Below are 23,482 nucleotides of genomic sequence, written 5' to 3'. Positions count from 1 at the left end.
TTTTAAATGGTAAACTATCAGGGGCGCAGAGTATTTGACATTTTAATGAACAATTCGACTAGAAAATCTCTCAGGCAGCTGTCATCGTTGTATCGTGCATCGTTAACTGATATAATTTTGGGAAAAGTATTGCTTTAATATGTTCAAACTTTAAGCAGGAGCAATACGGCCCCGATCGTACCTTATGAAATAAATAAAAACGCTTTAAACAGTGTTAACAATCTCTTTATAATCCATTAATAATTTTGGCAACATAAGCACCACAAGCCTTAACGATTAGGAATAGGTTTTTCTTGTCAATCTGTCAATGAATTAATCATTAAATTTCTTACTAATACTTACATTAAGACACATGATGAAAAAATCAATGGTAAACAGCATTGCCGTTAATGGTTCAAATTTAAGCTGCAAAATATACAACACAAAATATTAGAATAATCATCTTAAATTGTGCGGTATTTGTAGAGAACATTTGTTATGATTTCCTTGCAACAAATCAAATTTATATTTCATAACTAGTTCGAATATTTGGAAAAAAATAGTTATCTTGCTTGTTTAAGTAATTACTTATTATTCTATTATTTTTAACTAATTTTGGCAGCGATTTGGTCAGCTTGTCCCACTCTTCTATAGTGCACATGAAAGCGGTCGTTCGTCAATTAGTGAGGTCGATCCCTGCTGTTACAAGATTTATTTTTTATTGCTCATTAATATAATGAAACACCCTTTACCGTACCGTTTCTATGGCAATAAGATAGACAAAATGTGCACACTCCACCAACAGATCCGCTATCATGACCCCAATCCATGGCAACAGAAGGCCACGGTTGTTCTGCGAACGAGAGCGTAATAGAAAAATATGGTTAAAAACAATCCGTTTAAAGGCAAGGCAGCAATAGAACAAACCGAATGTTTACAAACGGAATAAAAAAAAAAATACATAAAATGGCTAGAAAAAGGTGCGCTTGTTGATTCGTACCATTTTTAATCCGATTAAAACGAGCACGGACGAAAGCACTCCCAGGGTGGCGAAGACGAGCAGCAGCACATTAAATTTGACCGTCACTAGAACGAGAGATTATTTACGAAATGGCTATAAAGAAGTGTTTGATTTCAGGGGCAAAGTGTAGCATTATTTAACAATGTTTGATAACCGTTTGTTGCAAATAAAGTTGCCGTAAAGCATCAATAGGAAGACAAAAGAAAGTAGCATGCATGAAAGAAGCTGAGTAGCATTACACGTCTATACCGATCGATGATAGTGATGAATACTTGGAAAAGGTAATAAACGTGTTTTGGCAAGCTTTCGAAAGGCGCTGGGGCTTCTTCCGGGCAATGGACACCGGATGAAAGAATAAACATACCAGCAGCAGCACAGCAGATGGTTAAATGGCTGCGTTCTTGGAATTTGGACTGGAAAAATGCTTTTGTTTGAATAGTTTCCGATCGAAGGGTTTTCTTTGAAAAATAAAAACCAAATAAACGGAAGGAAAAAGGAAAACCTATCCACCACATTCAACAGGCTGCAACTGTTGTTTACTCTTCTCGCTTGAGTGTTTCCATTTTTCGGTGGCAATGCTTTGTCTGAAAAGGGGAATCCCGAACGTATGGAATTCGCTCACTGGTGGAGAAGCCTCGTTTTTATGCTTTGCTCAATCAACTTCAATAATTACAATAAGCTTTACCAACACGCTTCGATGCGCTTTATTTGCTTTTACTGTTTGTAATGGTTTAATCCAAACGTTAAAATTGATGATTGTAAAAAAAACAGTATGGTTACGCTTCACATCGCAACGGAAACTGTATCGTTTCAGTTTGGATACGGAAAAAAATGAACCAAACTGTATTTATCGGGTCCTTCATTATGAATATTTCAAACCATACGTTTTAAAAATTTTCGTAAGCTCTGTCAGGTATATTTTTTTCTTGCTGTTGGCCTTGAAATATCAATCAGTTGATTGCATTTTCAATGCTTTGTTGCAGATGCAGACTACAGTGTTGATGGGTACGATAATTCATCACTGCTTTTCTCCGGCAGCTGCAGAAAATACCATTACCATGGTAAAAGTTCTCTGCAGCTACCTTCATTCAAAAGGAAATGATCTGCATCATCCGTTTGAATTTCAAACTGTCGAATATTCTGGAGCGGCACAATTATAACCATGTCCGCTCGGAACCCGGACATGTAACTGCATTAATTATGCAATGGCAATTATCCGTTTGAAGATGAAGCCTCTCAATTGTAAATGGTTTGTACCATGCAACAAGCACCCGAGCGTGCCGAATGTGAAAATGTGCTGTGTTGATTTTTGATGCGCTGCACAGGATTTGAGTGCAGTGGTAATCATGAAAAAAAAGCGATAAGGATGATTGGAAAATTAACAAGATGCTGATGGGTATCTCCTTTTTTCATCCGTCCGCTTGTTGGTAAGGACATCCCGTTTCAAACAGACGGTTCCGGGTGACAGTTCCTGTGGATGTGGCTGTTGAAATGCATTTTTCATAAGCTAATTGACGATTCAATTTGACGGAGTGTCGCAGTGTTTGGTGTTCGTGGGTATGTGGTTGTTTTTATTTATAAGATAAAAGATGGATTGGCTGCAGTTCCTGGAGTTTTTGTAATCACCTCCCGAGAGGGAAAACACCCAGTGACAAGCACGACGATGTTGGAGGCACACGTGATTGGAAGGATGAAATATGTGAAAAACCGATAAAAAGAAAACTTTCACACTTACTGGAAAGCTCATTAAACGCAAATGAGCCTCGTGCAGTGTTAAGTATGAGTATGATCGCTTTTCTAAAAAAAATCGGCCACAAAAATGTGGTTAAAAGATATGAAACTAAATCTATTGGATAGACCAGCGTGAAGTACTGATTTAAAAATCAAATAATGAGGAGAATATATGCGAATAACAAACAGTTTGTTCATGTTGTTGAACTAAAAGTAGCGGTTTCGGAGCTCGAAAACGAAATAATGAAAAATTTGGTCAACAGCACAACAAAATTATTTTTTTCAAATGATTGTAGGTGTAGAAAATGCAACGAAGTATTGAAATGCATTATTAAAATGGAGTAAAGTATTGAGTTAATCAGTCAATAACTTATGAAAATAAGTAATTATTTAGTCGATGTGTGTCCGTAAAAAAACTAGAGGGCCAAAATAATGTTGTTTTGTTATGTTTAAAGCCATTTTTCTGATAAAATACGTCAATAATGTGGAAATGTTTAAATTGTATTTAATTGATATAAATTTAAGTTCAATTCATACAGAACAAATTTCAATTAACATTGGACTTATTGTCGCCCAAAGCACTGTTCAAGAAATTATTTAAACCTACACACGAATCCAGCCAATGCTTGCGATGCGGTACAAAAACACAAAAAAAAATGGAAATAGAATTAAAGAAATTTCCTTTTGATGAACTTTTTTATCTTTCAACCTTAGCGTCACACAGTTTATTCATACACATTGCGTCGCTAAACAACCATTAAAAAACAAAGAATTCTACTGGTAAAGGACAAAAAAAATAGAACGCCATGCAGCGACCGGTAATCCCTGCATAACTTTGCATACGTACCGCCCGAGATGGTGTCTCGTTCCAGGAAGCTTTCCCCGATCGGTTTGTCGACCTCGCCCCGCAGATACCGGCGTTCCTCGTGCAGAAACAGCGACATCGTTATGCAGGATATGCTGAAATAAATCTGCAAGTAAAATTCCATCAAAAAAAGCACAAACCAAATAAAATGGCGCGTGAATTGAGTGTGGATGTGAACGGTTTTCTTTTGCCTATGTATGAGCCGAATGAGTGGGGGGGGGGGGGGGGGGGGGGAAATTGTTCAAATTTATTAATATCGCATATAAATAAATCAATTGAAAGGTACGACACATAATGAAGGGCGGCCACAAAACCCGCAGAAATGCAATTAGTTTATGGGCGAATTTTAATTGCCTATTTGTTTGCAATCCGTTTTGATGTAAGCTTCATGCCCTTGCCGCTGATCCAATCCTGCTTAATCAGTTTCATTGGAATGCTTTTTCCAAAGAAAAAAAATGTGCTTCTCGAATGAAATTCCCTTTGCGTAGTGAAACCATTAGCATAAAGTCAAACGTTCGGCACATCCCGGTACCGCTGGTTTGTCTAATCATCTCCAATTACGAGGCTGGAGCCGCCGAAAGAATGTGCCAAAGCCAAACCAGTATTTATTGGAAAATGGAACTCGCCTGTGGCTTATCAATTTCGCTGCTTTTCGGAAATTTGGAACCTTGTGTATACAAAACGCGTCTTCCCAAAATTAGCCATCATGTTTTGCCAGCCAAGGGGAGCGCTTTTAAGCAACCCGTAGCTCCCAAGACAATATTGAACAGCAACGGTGGAAAGTTTTCTCCGCTTTTGGTTCTCTTCGTGCACTGCCCTATCGGTAAATTTATTAGCACAATTATTTTCGGGTTTATGGATGCCTTTTTTTCGAACATTTTATCAAAGAGGATTAAATGTGAAAAGGTTTGTCAGTGGTGGGCGGCAGTTCCGAATTCTTCATACTTTCATTCCCGAGTGCTTCCGTTAAATCCCAAACATAATTAAACTTAATTTCTGCGCGTTCTTCGCTGTCTACCTTCCGTAACCCGGTACGTAGAAATAAATGCTTTTACTGCTCTCTCTGTTTTGCTGTTCGGTTTTACAATCTACACTCGTACCTGTATACCCCCACGGAGACCCGCCCGTGTGTGCATCTGTGTGTATAGATTTTAATATCTTCCCAGAAAAAGCTTAACGTTCTGAGGTTGGTTTTTTTTCTTCCCTACCATCGCCAAGAAGTTGTCAGGTAGCCGAAAGACAAACTGGAGCAACCAGATAAGCGTGCAACATCGAGTCTTCGGAGGAAAGGCGTTAAGTCAAACAGAAAACACAGCGTGACGTACTTCGACCTTTCCGGCAAATGGCACGATGATGGGTGACTCTTTGTTTATCCTGACCCTGCTGATGAGGGGGGACCTTGCCATCTTGGGGTTTTATGAGGAGTTCGTAGGCACTCCGTCCAAGGTTTAGGTCGTTGTGCTGGGCGGAGAATATTTTCGCTTTAATTTCCCAATTATTCTTCCAGCCGATATGCCTCTCGGTTTCAGATAGAGACGGTAGCTTATCTTATCACACCCGATACGCGGATGGGGAAGGGTTATGTTAAGGTGTTAAGTACAAGAGAGTATTGTCATCTGTGTACTGCCCCATAGTTTCGGTATCTTATCGTTAGGCTTGAAAGTATTTGCATACGTTGCGAATGTCCGGACCAGCCGGCTCGATCGCACTATGGGCTTTCGCTGTGCTACACATAAGGCATGTAGCTACGTCGAGTGTAAGGTAAACAGTGACGTGAGTTTACAATGTGGAAAAGTGAAATGAAACACGATCGACGATTGATATCTGATAAATTCAATTGCGATGGCTCTTCAGATTACATTTTATCGTACTGCAATTCCGTGTACCAAAGGTAAATGTGTTTTGCCACATGTTGATTGGTTTCAATTGTTCAATGTTACTGTGCTGATGTTGCCCGTGGGGGAATAACCTAGTAATTGTATATTCCTTGTAAAATCAATGCATTGAACTTTTCACTAAAGACAATTATAAAATTATTTCCATGATTTGTCTCATTTTTCTATGATTCTTCTTTTTATATCATAATGAATTAATATATTTATAATGAGTTGATATAATGTCACTGTGAAAACAGAATGTCACTTTCATACAGAAGCTGATGATTTATGTAGAACTATATGCACTTTAGTTGGGTTTCTGTAAGGAAATAATAAACAAAACTTTAACAGTGTGCATTATTTAGTTAAAAATTTATTACTTTACTATGATTGTACTTTGCACAAAGAGCTGTCTAGTTAGATGTCTAGTAGATACAAATGCTCTGAACGGGCCAATTAATTGATTATTCATAATTTTATAGCAACAGCTGTGCAAAAGGGTAAGCTTTTAATTACTGTGCTTAGACGAAATCTTCTGGTACCGTGATTCGACTTCAGCGTAATTCACCTAAGGTGGAGTTACGAACTTTATTTTAAACTACGTAGGTAGAACGGACTGATTAGTTAACTGGGCAAAATTAGTAATTCTCGTTTGCCATTAAAAGATTGACTGATGTTCTGTTTTTTTTTTTTGGTGCAGCACACCAAATCATATGCTTTCCAAGCTTATTATGCGAAAAGATAAAAATAAATAGACAGTTCTTTATTTAGCCATCAAGAGTGTAGACGAAATCTATAGTTCGTACTTTAATCTTTTTAACAGCTGTTACACTCCAAATGGGTTAGTGACTATTTAAAACACGAACCACAACATAAACCTTGTCCATAGGGTAAATTGTCTACCTTGAGTTTAGCTCTTCTTGCTATTGGCCATCAATGATTTATAACCCATTGAAACTCCCCCAAAGAACGATGTAAATGTCTGCCTTTTTAATGAGCCTTCTTCTTCACTCAAGTGCCTTTGTTCTGTTCGTGAATGCAATCTGCTAGGACGCACACTGAAACGGTTTCACATTCTGTCCACCAGTCACCCACCCAATCATCCCACTGTGCCAACCGGTCATCCCAATACAATCTGGACGCGCCAAGACGCGTGTTATAGATAAAGTGTGCCCAGTAGAGTGGCCCACCGTTTCCGCTCGTACTGTAGCGATGGGAGAGCGAGAGATGGCATTGATGACTTGCGTCCACTCGACGGAAGACGGACAAGACGCCCGATAAGTGCCACCCGATGGTTTGCTTCCGCTTAAATAAGCCTTCACAACACGGGATGGAAATTAGTCTTCCGGTGGAACTGAACTAGACGCAAAAAAAATGACCATCAACAGTAGTGCAAGGTGTGTGGTGATGGTGTTGCTAGCATGTCTAGCTGTGGCGTCCGGTGTACGCTTTCACCTCAGTGAGCAGAATGACATTCTACCGACTAATTCTGTAAGACGCCCGTTCTACATGGGGGCGCGCATCGTGGGTGGATCAGTGGCAGCGGAAGGACAGTTCCCCCATCAGGTCGCATTGCTCCGATCGAACGCACTGACCTGTGGAGGATCGCTGATCGACAGTCGCTGGGTACTGACGGCGGCCCACTGTGTTTATAATGGTGGAGCTCTGTAAGTGCGAGTGATCTTGCTACTAGCGCATTCTTGTTACTAACCACCCCCGTTCGAACAGTGTTCCAGCATCTGCGATCGTTGTGTTGGCTGGCTCTGTTAGCTTGAACGGTGGAGTACGACGTGCTGTGGCGCGAGTGATACCCCACGAACGGTACGGTAACTTCCAGAACGATGTGGCACTATTGCAGCTGCAGCAGTCACTGCCCAGTTCGACCTATATCCGTCCGATCACCCTGCGAACGACCAATGTACCAGCGGGCAGCGAGATCGTTATCTCTGGCTGGGGCCGTATATATCAAGGTGGTCCCACATCAACACAGCTTCGATACAATCGCGCCACCGTTATCCCGGATCAACAGTGCCGTGCAGCTACCGGTATTTCGAGCGGACTCATCTGCTTTACCTCACCGGTTAATAATGGTGCCTGCAATGTAAGCTGATTTCTTTCTATCTTCCCAAGAGGAAGTAGCGAACAGTCTCATCCTTTCTTCTCACTCGCAGGGTGATTCTGGTGGTCCGGCCGTGCTGAACAATCAGCTCGTTGGTGTTGCTAACTTTATCATCAACTACTGTGGCTCTAGCAGCCCCGACGGCTACGCGAAGGTGTCCGACTTTGTACCCTGGATTCAATCGACGATGCGCCGCTATTAGTCATGCCGCGGGGCGTTGCGCTGTGCTGATTTGCAAAGCGAAGCAGACAGCGGGCGGGGCAAAAACAAATGTGATGGGAAAATATTTATTCACTTGCCCGCGTGACGTCTGTTTGCGAATGTGGGCCGGAAAATAATTGTAACGAATAATGGTTGTTTGCAAGCTGCACGCGCGTGGACATGTTTGGTACAATTCTTGCAATGTTGGGTGCTTGGCTGATGACTGACAATTTTAGCTATTCAACATGTGAATAAACAGGGGTATGGATTTTTTTTTTGCATTAAACGTTGAAGAGACATGAATGGGTTGTATTTATCTATTCGAACTTTTGACTTGTATGCTTAGTAAGCGCTTAAAACAAATCGCTTACCATGATAACTTCTTTTGAGGTTCTTAAGATTCGTACAGTGCGTTCTTAGCCCAAGGTTCGTGTTGATATAGACATTGTTTCTGTGCTTCGTAGTGGGTTATTGGGAATTTATAATAATATTTGAACATATTTATAGGATTGGTAATACAAAACTCAACGACATCAAATACTGTCTGTATACAAAAGTTCACATTTAAAAATAATGCAAAAAAAATTGACAATCCGTAGGAATTTGGATGCTCGTCTTAACGCAAAATATCGTACTCTTTATGAAATAAAAAAAAGTCATTATAATTTCGATATGTGTACAACCTGCTATACTTTAGTTAATCCCTTAAAATTTGGTCTAAAATATTTTATTGTTTAATATTACATCAAATATCTAAAAATATCCAAATATTTTTTTTTTTCTAAATTCAACTCTGAACTGTTATTTTTTAACATTATTTCAATACTGTTAGCTGTTAACAAAATGTTAAAATTGTTTCAGTTCAAACGCAAACTTCGTGATAAACTTATTCCTGTCAACTTCGTCTTACGTTGACTTACATGGCTTGAGCTTACGGAGGTCATCCCATGTTTCATCAAATCTAATCTGTTTGCACGCTCTCAGCAGTCACGTGTGTCACACATGATATGTTTAGTAAATCATAACTACATGGTAGATATGACCAGAAAGAACATTACACCAAAAAGAAGAAAAGAAACAAGGGGCAACCGTCGGATTTGTGAGCCTAGGTTAAATGTGTTGTTTCGAGTTTCTTCTCCTTTTTTTATCAGCACAACAACCTCAAGAAGTCTAGGCCTGCCATTCCTGACTTTCTTTGACTTTATTTACTCTGTAGCCAGATAGTCAATCTTGCGTACAGAGGATGGGTCCGGATGGGATTTTGGACCGTCCCTGTCGTGTGAAGAGCCGCGCCTTTACCAATACTCCTCCGTGTCGCCCCAAGAGTTAGAGAGAGAGAGACAGAGGGGCAGTTAATTTTGAGTTTATTATTTCATGTTCGTCAGCGTTGAATAACGAAATGTATGTTTGCTTAGTGTTTATAAATTGAATAACTTTATAAGTATCTCGACGAATATACTGGAAAACAATCTAAAAAAAACTCAATGGAGCTAATCAAAAAGGTAAATATAACGGTATTATAAGAAGAAATGGGGTTTTTTTTCCAAAAGCAGCAACCAAATCTACGTTCCAAGACGCCTTATCCATTTACGCTCTGTTTATATTTACAAGAAGTCTTTTTAGGGCTCAACGATTAGCATCAAAAGCTGGCAGCTTGCGGTAGCTTTAGGCTATGCGTGGGTTTCTAACAATGCAAACAGATGTGTAACTGTACTTCCGAGATCGAGTACGGTTACTTTTGCCACAAGAGCAGCATAATAAGCTTACCAGCCAGCCGTGGTAACGCTTCATATCGTCAGTACAGTGTAGTGGTACCGTTGCCACAAATCACCCTTCACACGCGAATGCGACTCGGTTCACCGAAGAAAGCACGTTCACGCACGGAAAGATTAATTTTGCTTCGTTTGCCACGCTAGATATAATCAAGTTCACATAAACAAATGATAAACAGGCAAACGAGCTGTGGAGAAGCGAACGAAAGAAATGCAAAGGCGATGCTGAGAGTAGTGGGACCGGTAAGGACCCCCGGAGAAAAGATGAATTTTGGAGGTCTCTGTGTGTCAGATAGAAACGTAGGAAAGTTTATGTGTTGACTTGCTCGAGGAGTCTTTATTTATGGCACTTTCCTGCACCATTGCTTCACCCGCACGAAAAGAGATCTTTAATGCTATTGACTCAACGGCAAGATCAGAACGTCAGTTCACTTTCCCGAGCTGACGGCCGCTCTGTTAGTTGTGCTTTAAACACATCGGCTTCGGCAGGCCGAAAATTCGCACATCCCGATATCTACTTTTCCATGCCGTCGATTACTAAGCATGCCGGTTTGTTTTGGTGATTGATGAGGAATTATGTAACGGTGATGTGTCTTGCGTTGAGGAGACGCTTTGCAAATTAAAGAGGAACTTTTTTCCGGAAGTCCTAAAATAAATGCGGTCGAGTTTTGCCTTGTAGTAAAAAAAAAATATGGCATCGATTTCCTGATTTCCACGAAACGCACAGATTATATGGCACGAGGACCGATCATTGAACGGGGCCGGTCAAACGATAATGGTGCTCAATGTGTGCATGTGCGCTGAGAATGATAGAGCATGGAACTAACAAACAAACAAAAAATCTCCTTTGGAAGAGCATGAAAATATCATCAAACACAATTTATTGCTTACGTTGTTATGCTTTACGGATCAGCGCACGAATGAATGAAACTGCCGGCGCCTGTTTACTACGCGTTCACATACAAGTGGCCCGGACCGGCCGGCATTGGGAAAAATCAACCCGGAACCGTACCCGCCTGCTACTGTTCGCAACACACAGCATAGGACATCAAACGGGCATGAATATCGCCAAACAGAACCTTGGACCTACGCTACGCTAGGTCATGCGAGCAGTAAACCTTACTGCTGGTGTTCATACGGCCATGGGTGGTTTCGTATGCAAAAACAGATGACCATTCTGGGCAGGTATGGGAAAAAGGTGGCCATATCGACCAGATGAAGCGGGAGGGTTTATTTTTTGGTTGAACGATTGTTGACGCAGATACTCAAATCAATTGGAGGATGATCTTGAGTTATCACTCAATGGATGGCTGACAAAGTATCGTTTCGTTAGGCAATGCTACTTTAGCCTTTTTATAAGTGAGCTATTGAAAACATAATCTAAAGCATAAGCCAGTAAGATTCAAAATGGAAGGACACAATTTGGTGTAAGCAGGAAATTATTAATATTATGATTTATACAAATTGTGCTGGTGGATGTCATGAAATTATTAAAAAAATATAGGAGTTTAGAAGCTAACGGATAAGAGATTTAATATTGGTCCATAATAGTGAGCTTCGAAGCAGCTTCCAATAATGGAATATTGTGACGTGAATTTATTCTTGATCGAGGATAAATAGAGTGATGTTTCAGTCAGTAAGGTAGACGTTTTTACTTGCACGAAAAGTATAAACTGGATGAAAGAATCTTTTGAAAGTTGTATAAAAACGAAAGATTACTTGCCATCCAATAACAGGAATTTAGATTCGTGTATGCAATATTTACAAATAAAAAGGTCTATGGTCTAATTCTAATTCTATTCTAATTCTATGCCTATAGTTCTATAATTCTATAAAGGTCTGATATTCTATGCCTACCAATTCAACAAACGACTCCTCTTTATATATCAGTATTCTATAGGTTGTAGAACACTTTACCTATTGATAGATGACTAGAAGACTGAGACGTTTACAGCAGCTTTGGACAGTGTCCTAGTCTAAGTTGTCGAACTGACTACTAGAGCTTTATGACTTCCATATAATGTCAGTTTTATCGCTTTTTACTGATGGTTTGACTGAAAGTTTCCTTCTTGATATTACGCGTTTGATACCATCACACATACTAGTGTCCAGAAAACTGGAAAGGTGCGCTCATCTTTCTTTACATTACGTCTATGTCCATGTTTTGACTTGATGATCTCGAGGGTTTCAACATCATCATTGCCATCAAAGAAATTTAAAGTTTCAAATGTTTTGGGCCTGTAAGATGTAACAAACTGTCCAGTAAACTGTTAATGGAATTTAAATTTAATACTATTCTCTAAACTGAAAAGACGTTTTTAGATTCAGTTCATGTTCATTCAGCTTAATGTTACTATTTTCGTTTGAGTATCCAAAAAAACATGTCCAAGTCCACCAATAAATATAGATATCTAATAATTATTCAGTGTTTCCATCATGATCCCTTTCAATACTACAGGAAACTTAGCGCAAATAATGCCAATTTAAGCAGCAATTCATAACCAACTTTGGTTATGTTTTCGGTTTGATGATTCTACTTTAACTTCTAAATTTGTTCTCATAACCAATAAATTATGCTAATTCTCTCAAAAACCATTTCCAAGTTGTATTTAACATAAGAACCACAAGACACCAAACGGCTCTTGTCACGGCTTCGTCACAGTCAATTCGTTCGGTAACTGTAACGCATGCCAAACTAATCCTCGTCTTACACAGTGCTTAACATGTATTTCAATTAACACTCGGTTGAACCTTAAGTAGATCCTTAGAATTAGAGAACTATTGTGCCTATCTGCTCAGAATCTGTGCACCGGCGAGCCTAACATAATTTCCCCCTTTTTAAACGCGGCTTGTTATGAATTTGAGTAGAGATCAGAAGGACACATAATCCTCACCGCTTCGGTGCGGTGAGAAGAAAATCCACCGACTTAAACTTTTCCTATCTACTTTATGCAAATGGTGCGTATTTGACGCTTCCATTCTTCTCGTTTGCCTCCACAAAACCCAACCCAACCAGTTCGACGTATCCACTTTCGATAACGTGGAGCACAAGTGAACAAAAAAAAAACACGAATGTCCCATCATTTTGCGACACTGATCCGGGCGCGTTTTCTTTTCAAACATTTCCTATTTTCATTTTATTTCTCTCTCTCTCTCTCGGCAACTTGCCGTGTGGAGATAAACAGGCCTGATGTCGACATTATATTATATTTCCTTTCCGGCAATTCGAACCATGTTCACAGCACTTGAAAGAGTAATGAAGTTAGCGCAAAATGCGAACGTTTGTTGTTGGGCGCGTTTTGATACTGTTGACCATGTTTGATTGGATGCTTAAAATTGTGTTGTGGTTTGCGGGAAAAGCGAAGACCGCTGTCTATTAAGCTGAATCTATTTCATCGTTTTGAATTATTTTATCATGCCATTGCTTGTAATTGAAAAGAAAATGATTCAATAATAATAGGTTTATGTTAGTTTTGTACAATATTTTCTTGGATAGGACCTAACAAGGATCAAGGATTTTAATTCAGAGGCATTTATAAACCGTACTGTCCTATCGCTTAATTGCTTATTTTATTCTTGGTGTATGTCAAAACTTTCTCACTTTAATTACATCCGTTTCTTTATCACACTGCGTACCTGTAATCAATTAAAAAGAGTCAACTGCGTTTAATGTTTGTTTCGAGAATAAGTTCGAATCACCTCCGCCAAACCCAATGCCATCAACAGGTGCTGATGGGAGATGTATGCAAAGCAAAGCAAAAACAAAACATTTAAACTTTATTCTGTAATTTACTTTACCACCCTGGCGCATAATGATACACAGATGCTGATGAAGAAAAAAAAAGAAATGGCAGAAACAGTGAGCGTAAATGAAGAACTGTATACAGATACAAACAAGAGCAGAATAATAACAAAAAATCCCCAGTAATCGAATAAGTTTGTCGAGCGCAGTAACAGCGAAAGGAAGCAAAACGAGCACCACCATGTTTCCAAAGCCCGGAGTGTTGCCATATTACTTATCTTATCATTTCTGCAATGTGGCGATACATTTATTGGCGAACCTGCAATTGACATGGCTTAAGTGGTGCGGACCAAAGGGCGGTTTTGTTTGGAGTGCAGATGGGTGGGCCGGAAGGGTGTGAAAACAGAAAAAAACAAACCACATCACAAAAAGCTTTCAGTGTACGAGCTGTTTATGATGATCCCCATGTTTGTTGTTCGTTACAGAGGGAGAAACAGTTTTTTTTTGTTCCACGGTGTTAATCCTATTCGGTAGCATTTAAGAGATGAAGCAAATTTTTGGCCTTTGAATTACGTTGCTGATATTGCTGTAAAACTACGAAACCTTTCATGCTTTGCCTAACATACCTAAATCAATTATGTGCCAACACAGCCGATCGTTGAGTCGTTGATATTCAGTCGGTGCCCTGGGAGAAACCCCGAACGATAATCCGGCAGGTATGGCAAGAAGGATTGACAGGTCCATAAATAAATTCAACCTCAATCGAATCAACAATGGAGGTAGACGATAGACTGCAGTGATTGTAATAATGCCAACACATGTGTGGCGAAACGAAAGGTCCCATTGAAACAATGATTGGTTTTGAAAGCATTTTGTTTTTTTTGCTGGTACACATTTTTTCTTTATGATTCCGGAACCAACAAAAGCTGCTAGAGTAGGCCAGACAGTGTCAATCGAGAAATGTGGGTCTGGCGGGGGGAAGGGTAAAGAAGGGTGTCACACCAACGAGAGCCCGCCCGTGGGACGTAGACATGTCGAATATAGCCTCAGCAAAAAAGGGAAAGCTTGATGGAAGCTTATCAATCCCCAAAGAAATCCCAAGGCACTGGTGCAGGTGGGTTGAGCGAACAGGATTGGTATATATGTTTCCTGAAGGCCGGAAGGGAACAAATACATTGCAATTGATCTATTGTGTCAGAGAAAGAATTTCACTAGAAATTCGTTGGAAATGATTTATTCGTAATGGCTCATAATAGGTTACGCCATGTACATCCTACCAAACATATTGGTTGATTTCTAACCATTTCGTTAACTATAGATGTTAAGCAGTATTATAAATGTGTGAAATGGTCATTGACGAACCTTTATAAAATGCCCGATTTGTCTCCGTACTCCTATTTGGAATGATTTTTAGTGATATTCAGAACGATTTGCCTATGGAGCCAAAGGTAGTTTAAAAACACACACACACAATAACATAATCTTTAGATTTAACAAAATCTCAAGGCTATTGAGCTCAATGTACAAAATTCTGGTGAATAAGCGGGAAAAATACCGATGAAATGACGTTGTTGAACAAAATGTCGTCCAAGTTTATGTTAAGCCCAATAAGGGTGTATTAGGGCGCATAAGGCATGTGAAGCCGACTCTATAAGTTTCAAGTATAAACGGTATTACACCTGAATAGGCGGAAATTCGAAAAACGTGACCCCCCCCCCAGGTGTATCTCCGACACTTCCTGCATAGTGCATGTTTCTCAATTCAAGTCACGCACATCAGATACTAGGCGCCTCCATGTAATAATTCTTCATTCCTTTCTTTCCTGTGAGGAAATATGTATGTATCGTAAGCTATTTTTTCGATCCTGCTTTAAGTTCGGTTTTATATTTCTGTTCGTTTGTTGTAAATTTGTACGTTCATTAAGCCATAAAAGACAAAGGTGACCCGTGCCAAATTGCACCCAAAGTCTTCCCACGTAGTAAGGGCTGATTTTCCTGCTACAAAAACGCAACCTACACAGCCTACTAATATGTTGATAATCAAAGTAGAAGAACACAAAAATCTGTCTGTCCGTCGGCACATGCTGTGATAATATTGTTGTTATTACACACTCATTTGAGCAGTCGCCCAAATAGTCATTCCTCTAACGACCTTAGCCGTACGAAGAAACTGATTTGAATATAGACATCATGTGAAGGTCAGGCGGTACTGAACATCTAGTCCAGTTTTCACAACATGCCCATTGGATACGCCATTAGCATTCGGATGAAATAATTCCGCCTGCTCACCGGGAGGGCAGCTGTGAGCTATGATTCGATTCGACAGCTTATGCTAATCCAATTAGAAATTAGAAAGACGTTCTGATCGTGTACTCGAGCACAAAATGCTGCCACACCGCTGCGAACCGGCTATTCTTATCGACCCACGGGTGCTTCGTGGTACCTCTTGTTAAGCAATTATTTTATTCATTATTGTTCGCAGTATTCATTATTATTCTAGTAAAGTATTCATTATTGTTCGCGTATCGTACGCATATAATTACAGGCTCACATTGATGTGCGGTGAAAAAAATGGCACTTCTGCTGCTGTTTTACACTTCCCGCGATAGCACCAGCTGTTGAAGTGTTTTCGATTTAATTGAACCAATTAACGATACGAACAATACGGTGCAACTAATGAGTGCATACAATTTTCCTGCATCTTTCCGGATGAATGAATATGAAAGCAGCATTCTTCATAAGCCAAGCAAATAGAGGGAGAATGCTTTGATGAGTATTATTAATGTGCTTTAAAGGGAGAAAACATCAAACGAGAATTGGTTCGGGTTGTGGTAATGCATTAGAATGTCGTTATCAAATGCAAATAGATGGTTTCCGCTTGGTTAAATGCATTGAAGGGGTGCCTGATGTGCAAATACGCCGATGCCGTCTCAAATATTCATAATTTGCGTGAAATCGTGGCGAACGTAATTTTCTTCTTTATCGGCACAACAAACTCAAGAGGTATCTATAGGCTTACCATTGCTTTCTTTAGCTATATTAACCCATAGCAGGATGGTCAGTGCTGCGTACGGGGGATGGGTTCGGATGGGATTTTGGGCCAGTTCTGTCGTGTCGTGTGTATCGGCCGCCCCATAATATGGAACGAACGTAAAATGTTGGTCAATTTTCGTGATAAGTACATAATTTTACATATTCTGTGTGAAAAAAAAGAAATGAATCACTAGTTTCCAATTTAAAAAATATGACATATTTGCACCGTTTTCTTTATATCTCACATCGCTTTTAAAATCATTACAGATTATAATAGGAATCCACAAAAAAAATTGTCAACTAAAGCCTAAGCATCGAATCAAAACAACAAAATCATGTATGCATATTTTAACTTTTTGAAGAACAACCCAAAGTCTATAACTGCAAAACAATTGAACAAATGTTTTTTTTTATACAATAACGTTGCAACTGCCGCAAGACACAATCACAAAGTTCCGGTGTGTTGCTGCCCGGAGCTTGCACAGTCCGTTATTCCATTCATAAATGCCATAAGTTTTTGAAAGCAATTAAAACTTAACGTGCTTGTTTCGCCCTCCATGTCAATTGTGTATGATAACTTTGAGCAAATTGATGCCATCCAAAATATTACTTCCTGTACTGTGAGCTGTCTTGTGCTTGACGTTACATATTGCAATCATTCCGGGAAGTTGCAAAAGGGCGGAAATATTTTCAATATTCCGAAGCACCCAGCAAGTACAACACCAAATCCACCATCTATGACAACCGAGACTCCCATTGTCCTAATTACCCAACGGTGCAAGTAAACAAACCTATTTTACTGAGAATTCGATTCCACACCACGCACCACACCACCGTACTGTCCGTAATTTCACTGCGCCGGGTCGGTCAGTCGGTACAGAAATCATGTGACAGCAACCATCTGCGTCAGAATGGCAATGGGCACAGTAGTAGTAGGTGGAGCGAGAAATCGAATCGAACTTGAATGCTGCCATTAGTCAACAAGATAAACGACATGGATTCTGTCAACTGCTACTGGTTCTTGCCTAACGTACAGTGGCATTATTCGTCCCGGTCCGTCCACTGCACATCGAGGAATCAAGAGAAGGCCGAGAAGTGATACGGATGGGTGTAAGGAAATAACGACACGAAACCAGATACGCCGGATGTTCGAACCGGAAATAGACATTCGTTCCCATATCTTCCGGATGTATCTGTCGGTGGAAGGAAGATGATTGCCTTGCAAGATTGTTACCGAATTTTCCCGCTAGCACCAGCGAGATATTGTCTTGTTAGGTGTGAGAATTCCGAGAAGTTCCACACCAGCAGCACAGGCGATCAACAGGTTGCCAGTGGTCGAGAGCGCGCTGCTCTGGATTGACCGACCATCCCATTAGGGGAATAATAATTGAGAACGAGGACGTGCTATTGGGATTGACGTGTTTATGCTTAGGGTGACCTTTGTTTGGGGTCGGTGAGCGTGGCCGCTCTTATTACAGTAAAGGAATAGGACAAGTTCAACCACATACGTATTCAACTTCTTTTAAAGTTGTTGTCCGATTTTAAACTCGGTAATAACTAATAAAAAATTAAGAGATTTAAAAAAAATAGTGATGTTTTCCTTCCCATTTGTCTTCGTTGATATGCACATACTACTTATCAGGATAATTATTTCTCTACTTCATGATTGAATCATATCTCTTCCGCTCTAAGAACGCTCATTCGAGCAGGTTCGCCGCAGGCAACCGTGCCAGACCTGTTAGCTGGCATGTCTCTATCAGCAGCTGCTCGTTATTCTTCGCTCGCATGTCATTCGTACGATTCGCGTAATTAAATCGTTAATCCCCGGGAAGCAATGATGGTTTACGGGTGCACTTTCATGGAACATCACCGCCCGAAACCTCATCTCATTTTGCAACGAATCTGCACCGTTCCACAGCGCCGGGCGTCAAGTGGCGTACGACGAACGGCTAAACATGCTGCCGGGAAGGAGAATGCACTTGGGATGGGAAAGGATTAGACCACTGCAGCACATCGTCCGTAACTTGTTCGTTTCGGGGGAGAGTGTTTTGATGGCACCAGGCGCGTAATCCTGTTGCCGTTGAGTCGACGTAGTTTCGTTGCGAATGAAGTGTCAGTTAGGAATGTATCATAGCACAGTAAATGCAAGCGTAGAGTTAGAGTACGTTCTGCATTTGCCACGGAGTAGTTCGAAGAATTTAAAGAGATTGGATAAAATGTGTGTAATACCTTACTTGCTAAATGTATGGCTTGATCAGACTACAAAGGTATTCGAAGCAGAAGAAATGGTTAAATTGAAATTTTAATGTCAAACAGCTTTATGTAGTTAGGACTCATTATTCACTGGTAGAGATTATTCTTCTCTTTATTCTCGTTACTTTCAATGGAACCCTCGTTACCAACTTTTATTTCGATTTAGTAGAACTATATTTCGAATAAGTTTAGATGGCTTCAAGGGCAGCTTGGTGGTGTATTTGGTAGCAGCGCTGGTCTCACACGACAGGACCTTACATTTTACAGCATGAAAATAATTCCAACGGAAAGAATAATATCAAATAATATTCCGAGAAATGGCCTACTTTCCTTTTTAAGATAGTTGGTTAGAGTACACTTGGTGGCGAAAATGCTTTATTTATGGTGGGAACATGTACAAGTATTGTATTATGAGCTACTGAAAACTCCTACTCCTAACGTTTTGTTCTTAGGAGTCCCTAAAGGGCTAAAGGTGTCACACGACAGGACCAATTTCAAAGCATGAAAATAATTCCAACAGAAAGAATAATATCAAATAATATTCCGAGAAATGGCCTACTTTCCTTTTCAAGATAGATGGTTAGAGTACACTTGGTGGCGAAAATGCTTTATTTATGGTGGGAACATATACAAGTATTGTATTATGAGCTACTGCCAACTCCTGCTCCTAACGTTTTGTTCATAGGAGTCTCTAAAATTCGTCTTTTACTATTGTTTCTTTTGAAGTGAGTGTCATTAGAAAAGAAAGCAAATTACGCAATGAAACATCAAAGATGTATATTGAGCTGCTTTGTATGGTACTATACTAATAAAAATGAAACCAAAAAAAAGGCACTATAAACATAAATAACCTTTTCTTAAAAACCGACATCAACAAAGGACAACACAAACTTATTCAGGCCGAACAAGAAAAAGAGCAAATCACAACCTACACCATCCAGCATGTCAACTGCACCAGTACACTATTATAAACGCACAATCTGCATTCGTGTACAATATATGGGATTAGTTTTCATATTCATCTCCACCATAACGACAGCATAATGGCAACATTATCCATTGTTAAACATGACCTTCACTGTTGTCCACTGGCAGCACGGTTCGTGCAAGCAAATTCCTTTTGTGAACCGATCCCCATTATTTCCACCCACGCCACCACCGCGTGCCGCTTATACCCGGCTCCCTGCACTATTGTGGCAAATGTTTTCGCTCGAAAGCTTCCATTCAGCGAACGATCGGAGAAAGAATTCGTGCTGCATTGTTGGTCAGAGCAGTTTCCAGGATCGTTACCCCTGTGGTGCCGGGGAGGGGGGAGGGTATGTCGAACAGTCTGTCCATACTCCTCGGGTCCGAATGGGGATGTCAAGCTGTGTGTGGACCCCGCTGTAGCCGGCAATAATAAGGGTACACTCTCGACGTTAACAAAGCATTCCATTACCGAGAGACTTCCTGTTTTTCTTTTTGTAGTTCACAGCAGTTAGTTTTGAAGTATGGGGTGTGACCAGCAGGGTGCTGTAATTTGAATGCATGTCAGATTTACTCCGTGTGCTTCTCCTATAGCACTTGAAGCGCGCGACCACCCGATACAGGACAGGAGGTGACTCTTGAACTACCTTAACAATCTGAACCTTCGCATCAAAGACACAAAAAAAAACAATAACAAAGTCCACCCCAAAAAACGACAGGACACCGTTGAAATAATGGCTATGCGCTCCCTGTTTGCACTAAAACATGCATGAACAGCCTGCTTATTTTTTATCCTCCCGCAAAACGCGGGTGTCGAGATCCGGATGTGGGACCTGAGTGTCCTTTTGCGGTGGTTGAAGATCTTTTTCGTGTCCATTTTCCTGTTGCTGCAATTTAATCTTTCCGAGAATCCACATACCATGTGTCATACCCCGGTCCAAATCCTGAGAGATACTCACTGCTCCATCACTAGCTCCACTAACGAATCTCTCGAGTGGCACAATTTCGACGGGCGGATAATAATTACCGCTAGGAAGCACCCGGCACATCCCCGGACGTCCCGGATTATGGTGTGGCCACTTAGCGAGCGAGTTTCGGGACTCGGACGGATGTGTCTCCTAATCCCATTGCTATTGACCTACGGGTGGATGGCAAAATGTAGGTTGCCGGAAAATCAGGTTGCCCCATCACCAGTTCTTGAAGGTTATACGAGGATCTCTTTCTCTACAGTAATTCTGGCCGCACCAGAGGGTGACAACGTTGATACGGGATAAAATTTACTGTCCTTGATTCGGTTTTACGCGGAATCTGTGCCAATCTTCTGTTACGTTATAGAAAAAAAGGAAATAAATAAAACCCACATACAAACTGCTCGGCCCCAATGAGGTCAGCAAAATGTGTTCCCAGGCCAATACTGAAATTGGTTAGCGAGGAAGAAATCCCTCTTTCATTCTGATCTACTGATTAATGATTAATTGATTTTTGCGACTTTTTTTCCCTCGACGAGGTCGAACAGGTTGATCCAAAGTCGTACAGTGAAAAACAATTTTCCCTCACTCCCTTTACTATTCCGTTCCATACTCGTGGGAAAAAAGAAAAACTCTGACCAGTTCCGTTGTATGAAGTTTAGCGGTAACATTTGATTTAATTTGATCTTTTATCTCTTTAATGGTCCCAACCGTTTGAAGGGGGTTGTGAAGTAATTAACTCGTTCGTTCGTATTATTATCAATGGCGTTGTAAGCAGCGGAACAATGTGTCTTTATCAGTGGTAATTAATGACAAATAAAGTTGATTTATTCACGGGAACAATTGTGTACGGATTAAAGGAATTGTAACGAGCATCAATTGTATTAACGCCTAAAGGTAGGCTATTTATTGATATTATGACCACAAATGAAGCTTGATTGAAAGTGTCCAATGTTGCAATGTTGGGTATTGTAAAACAATGAACCTTTAGTTTAATTTTATCTTATATTTGATCGGACTACATATCGACAATCCCAAGAAAAAAGGCCACAAATTTAGGCAATTTTACTTGCTTTAAGACACGTTTTTGGGGTGAATTTATGTCCACTTTCTTCAAGGATCTGTATGGCAAACACAAACACAGATATCATACTGGCGTACGTCATCAAATAATTTTTAATCTATTGCAACCCTCGATGCGTCATTTTCGTTTAGCTTTCTACTTGGGGAGCGGCCGCTTTTTTCGGCTAAAAATAGAAAGGAAACAATTTGAAGCGTTGGAAGCAACTCATAAAAATTTGGAACATTTCGAATACACCATAGCTTCCTATTCGGATGACTTTGAACCGTGTGCAACAAAACAGAAAATCTTCTCCAAGACATTCTGTTTGATCTTGCGTCCTTTTTAAATAATATAACTTCTTCAAAAGAAACGACGGTATTGTCTGTATTAGAATAATTCTTCTCCAGCTCCTGAATGGCGAATGAATGAGCTTTGATATATGCGTTCGCCTTCGTATGGATTCTTTTCCACTCGCTACAGATCCCGCACAATGTACAGCATCTGTACAGACTTACAACTACATTCAGGACTTCGTTTCCAACCTAGGATGACTGATTCCAGCTAAACGGTAACCACGACCGACGTTCTCGCCCATCTTTTTTACCCCACCGGTTTTCATCCGGCGGTTCACGTTGCGTGATCAAATGCTATTAGAGGGCAATTAGGACGCTGATGGCTATTAATAAACGCATCAACCGATGTCAGCATCGTCGCGGTTGACCATTTTTGGTTTTGGTCATCAATTTCTTCTTGCTTGCTGTAGCCTTGAAAGGAAAGAACTTTATCGACCGGCTGTTTCATCGATTTGGAGTGATTTATTCGCCCAAGCCGAACGGGGCTTATCTGTCCGTAGTTGATGGAACTGATTTTTTGCCCTAGCATTATGGACGGTAGTAAAATGTGGCGTTCCAATTAAAACAATAAACTTGTTTACATCACTAGACGAGTGGGTTAAAACATAACTTTAATTATGATTATCGTCTTGTAGTTTCACTAAATAATTCACTATATTTTTTATAATTATTAACTTAATAATTTTGTTATCGAATCGAATACTTACCAATGTGTAGATGACGCTCGCAAAACTTCCTCGACGAACGCTTCGCCACAAGCAGCAGGAATGCAGTATGGCCATTTTGTTTTGTTTGCGACGTACGACCAAATACACCGTCTAATGTGTTGTGACTTTCTTTTTCACCTTATTTCCTAACAATAAAACACACACACGTATGTGTGTGCGCATACGCAGCCACACCACACTCGATCTAAAGCTGTTTACTTAAAAACCGCATCAATCGGTTAGTTTTATACACTCGGCTGGCAGTCCTGTGTTTTTGAAACTCCTTTTTTCGTTTGTCGGCAACGGTGAGATTGAATTTCCTCGTGCCGTTTGCTGGGGCGTGCGGTTTGTGCGCACCCCACCGGGGCGGACCAGGTAGAGATTGACCTTTAACCGTACCGAAGAAAAGCTGCCGATGTTTTCGTTGGCGATGGTTGGCGGTAGTTAAAACAAACGCACCGAAGCCTTGCTCTGTTCGTCTGAATTCAATAGACATGAAACGAACCTCCGCTTCGATGTGCGAATACTTTTATTTTCGTAACACACGGTGGATTTTTCCATTCGTCTGTATCCATGGCAAGGAGGTGTTCGTGTAGAGTATCTTGAAACCGTGCACAGGGTGTTTTATAAATATTAAACAGCGGGTGCCAGCGCTGTCGAGGTACACTTCGTTCGTTGCATCGATTCAGCTGAAAAAAGAAAAAGAGATAAAAAAATAAAATATTCGAACATTTCAAAAAAAAATTATCAAATTATTATCTAATTTTGTAGTTTATAAGTAACATTTGTCTTGTCAAGCTTCAACATTTACCAGTGCATTGTTTAAAGGTTTG

The 23,482-nt window shown here is 40.3% G+C and overlaps 2 protein-coding genes across 2 annotated transcripts in view; one reads left to right on the top strand and one right to left on the bottom strand.

Annotated features, from left to right (window-relative positions):
- Window positions 1-22,724, bottom strand: part of LOC128715554 (uncharacterized) — a 28,315-nt gene extending 5,591 nt beyond the window's left edge. Inside the window, exons 1-5 of the mRNA XM_053810460.1 lie at window positions 22,650-22,724; window positions 3,579-3,702; window positions 980-1,065; window positions 737-832; window positions 343-405 (exon numbers count right to left, since the gene is read on the bottom strand). Of these exons, the coding sequence (XP_053666435.1) occupies window positions 343-405; window positions 737-832; window positions 980-1,065; window positions 3,579-3,702; window positions 22,650-22,724 (444 nt within the window). The remainder of the gene's footprint in view (window positions 1-342; window positions 406-736; window positions 833-979; window positions 1,066-3,578; window positions 3,703-22,649) is intronic.
- LOC128715555 (serine protease SP24D-like) lies at window positions 6,804-7,796 on the top strand. The gene is given in 4 exon segments (XM_053810461.1): window positions 6,804-6,831; window positions 6,834-7,140; window positions 7,202-7,574; window positions 7,645-7,796. Coding segments are annotated over 4 exon segments (858 nt in total). The 3' UTR covers window positions 7,795-7,796.
- Window positions 22,725-23,482: the final 758 nt, after the last annotated feature.

Source organism: Anopheles marshallii, chromosome 3 (genome assembly GCF_943734725.1).
Source record: "Anopheles marshallii chromosome 3, idAnoMarsDA_429_01, whole genome shotgun sequence".
Taxonomy (NCBI): domain Eukaryota; kingdom Metazoa; phylum Arthropoda; class Insecta; order Diptera; family Culicidae; genus Anopheles; species Anopheles marshallii.
Note: the sequence above shows the minus strand (reverse complement) of the source record. Positions and strands in the feature narration are given on the sequence as shown.